This window comes from Salvelinus sp. IW2-2015, unplaced genomic scaffold (genome assembly GCF_002910315.2).
Source record: "Salvelinus sp. IW2-2015 unplaced genomic scaffold, ASM291031v2 Un_scaffold5613, whole genome shotgun sequence".
Classification (NCBI taxonomy): Eukaryota; Metazoa; Chordata; class Actinopteri; order Salmoniformes; family Salmonidae; genus Salvelinus; species Salvelinus sp. IW2-2015.
The window spans coordinates 18,010-20,111 of record NW_019946878.1 but is presented as its reverse complement, the minus strand read 5'-3'; the positions used below and the strand labels follow the sequence as shown (position 1 = coordinate 20,111).

General features: G+C 41.0%; 1 protein-coding gene across 1 annotated transcript in view; it reads left to right on the top strand.

The window, feature by feature from the left end:
• The first annotated feature begins 668 nt into the window (after positions 1-668).
• Positions 669-2,102, top strand: part of LOC139026724 (sialoadhesin-like) — a 13,914-nt gene continuing 12,480 nt past the window's right edge. The window contains exons 1-2 of the mRNA XM_070442038.1: positions 669-792; positions 995-1,264. Of these exons, the coding sequence (XP_070298139.1) occupies positions 669-792; positions 995-1,264 (394 nt within the window). The remainder of the gene's footprint in view (positions 793-994; positions 1,265-2,102) is intronic.

The following is a 2,102-nucleotide window of genomic DNA, read 5'->3' as shown; positions in this document are numbered from 1 at the left end:
TGACAAAATGTTTGGTCTTTTACATCAGATAAACCAAAGAGCACCTCAGTGTCAGTCAGTCCCTCTGGTGAAATAGTGGAGGGCAGTTCAGTGACTCTGACCTGCAGCAGTGATGCCAACCCACCTGTCCAGAGTTACACCTGGTGGTTCAAGAAGAATGGAGGTGAATATCAGAGAATATCCAATCAGAACACAGAACCACAGTATGTCTTCAATCAAATCCAGTCATCTGACACTGGAGAGTACTACTGTGGGTCCCAGAATGAGATGGGGACAGACTGGTCTAGGACCATAAACATGAATGTGAAGTGTGAGTAAAGTACCACTCAGTGTTTGAATGCTAAGGTAGCAAAACAATTATAATTAAATCAATTAGACCAAATGTGTATTTGTTAATGTTTTGTGTAAGTTAGCGTTTTAGTTAGTTCTCTGACTTAACAGACAATATATTTTTGACATGACATTTGTAAATATACTACTGTCATATCCTTCTGACAAATTCTCCTTTACCAGATGGCCCAAAGAGCACCTCAGTGTCAGTCAGTCCCTCTGGTGAAATAGTGGAGGACAGTTCAGTGACTCTGACCTGCAGCAGTGATGCCAACCCACCTGTCCAGAGTTACACCTGGTACAAGAAGAATCTAGTCTACTATCCATCAACCACCTATATGACCACAGGACCACATCTTGTCTTCAATCAGATCAAGTCCTCTGACACTGGAGAGTACTACTGTGAGGCCTGGAATGGGATTAAGACAGGGAGGTCTGAGTCTATCAACATCGATGTGAAATGTGAGTAAAGTACAGCTCCATATCACATGTGTTCCTGTTAATGTTTTGTGTAAGTGGATTCCTATTTTAATAGTCTGGCTTCACATATTTTGATAGATATCATGACCATTATAATCATCTGACAAATTCTAATTTATTTTTGACATTTCATTTGTAAATATACTACTGTCATAACCCTCTGATAAATTCTCCTTTACATCAGATAAGCCAAAGAGCACTTCAGTGTCAGTCAGTCCCTCTGGTGAAATAGTGGAGGGCAGTTCAGTGACTCTGACCTGCAGCAGTGATGCCAACCCACCTGTGCAGAGTTACACCTGGTGGTACAAGAAGAATGGAGGTCACTATCAGAGTATGACAGGACCACATCATGTCTTGAATCAAATCCAGTCATCTGACAATGGAGAGTACTACTGTGAGGCCTGGAATGAGATGGGGACAGACAGGTCTAGGACCATAAACATGGATGTGAAGTGTGAGTAAAGTACAGCTCAGTGTTAACCAGGTGTAAACTTGTCCAAACAGGTGTGGTGGGCATCACTGCTGCAGGTCAGAGTCACTGAACTGCCCTCACTATTTCACCAGAGGGACCTGACTGACACTGAAGGGTGTTCCTTGGCTATCTGATTAAAGGAGCATTTATCAGAGGGGTTATGACAGTGTATTTTTAAAATGAAAATGTAAAAATAATTGAATTTGTCAGATGTATATCAGAACCATTATAATCATCAAAATCTGTGTAGCCAGAACATAAAAATAGAATCCACTACACAAAAACAGTTAACAGAACACATGGTGATACTGAGCTGTACTTTACACCCATGTTCACATCAGATGCGTTGGATGACTCACGATCTCTCCTGTCTTCGAATCCGCATTCCAGGCTACAAGTAGTTAAACTGCTCCAGTGTCAGATGGACTTGCATCTATGTGAAGACAAGATGTGTCCTGTGGTCGATATACGGTGTTGATGGAATTTAGTAGACTAGATTCTTTCTTGATACCACCAAGGTGTAACTCCTGACCAGGTGTTGGCATCACTGCTGCAGGTCAAGGTTACTGAACTGCTCCTCCAACTATTTCACCAGAGGGGACTCGACTGAACACTGAGGTGTCCTTTTGGGCGCATCTGGTAAAGAGAATTTGTCAGAAGGATATGCAGACAAGACGTAGTATATTTACAAATAGTCATGTCAAATATAATCTCTGTTCAGTCAGAAACTAACTAAACGCTAACTTACACAAAAATTAACAATATACACGATTTGGAATAATCATTTAATTATAATTGGTTTGATACCTGAGCATTCAAA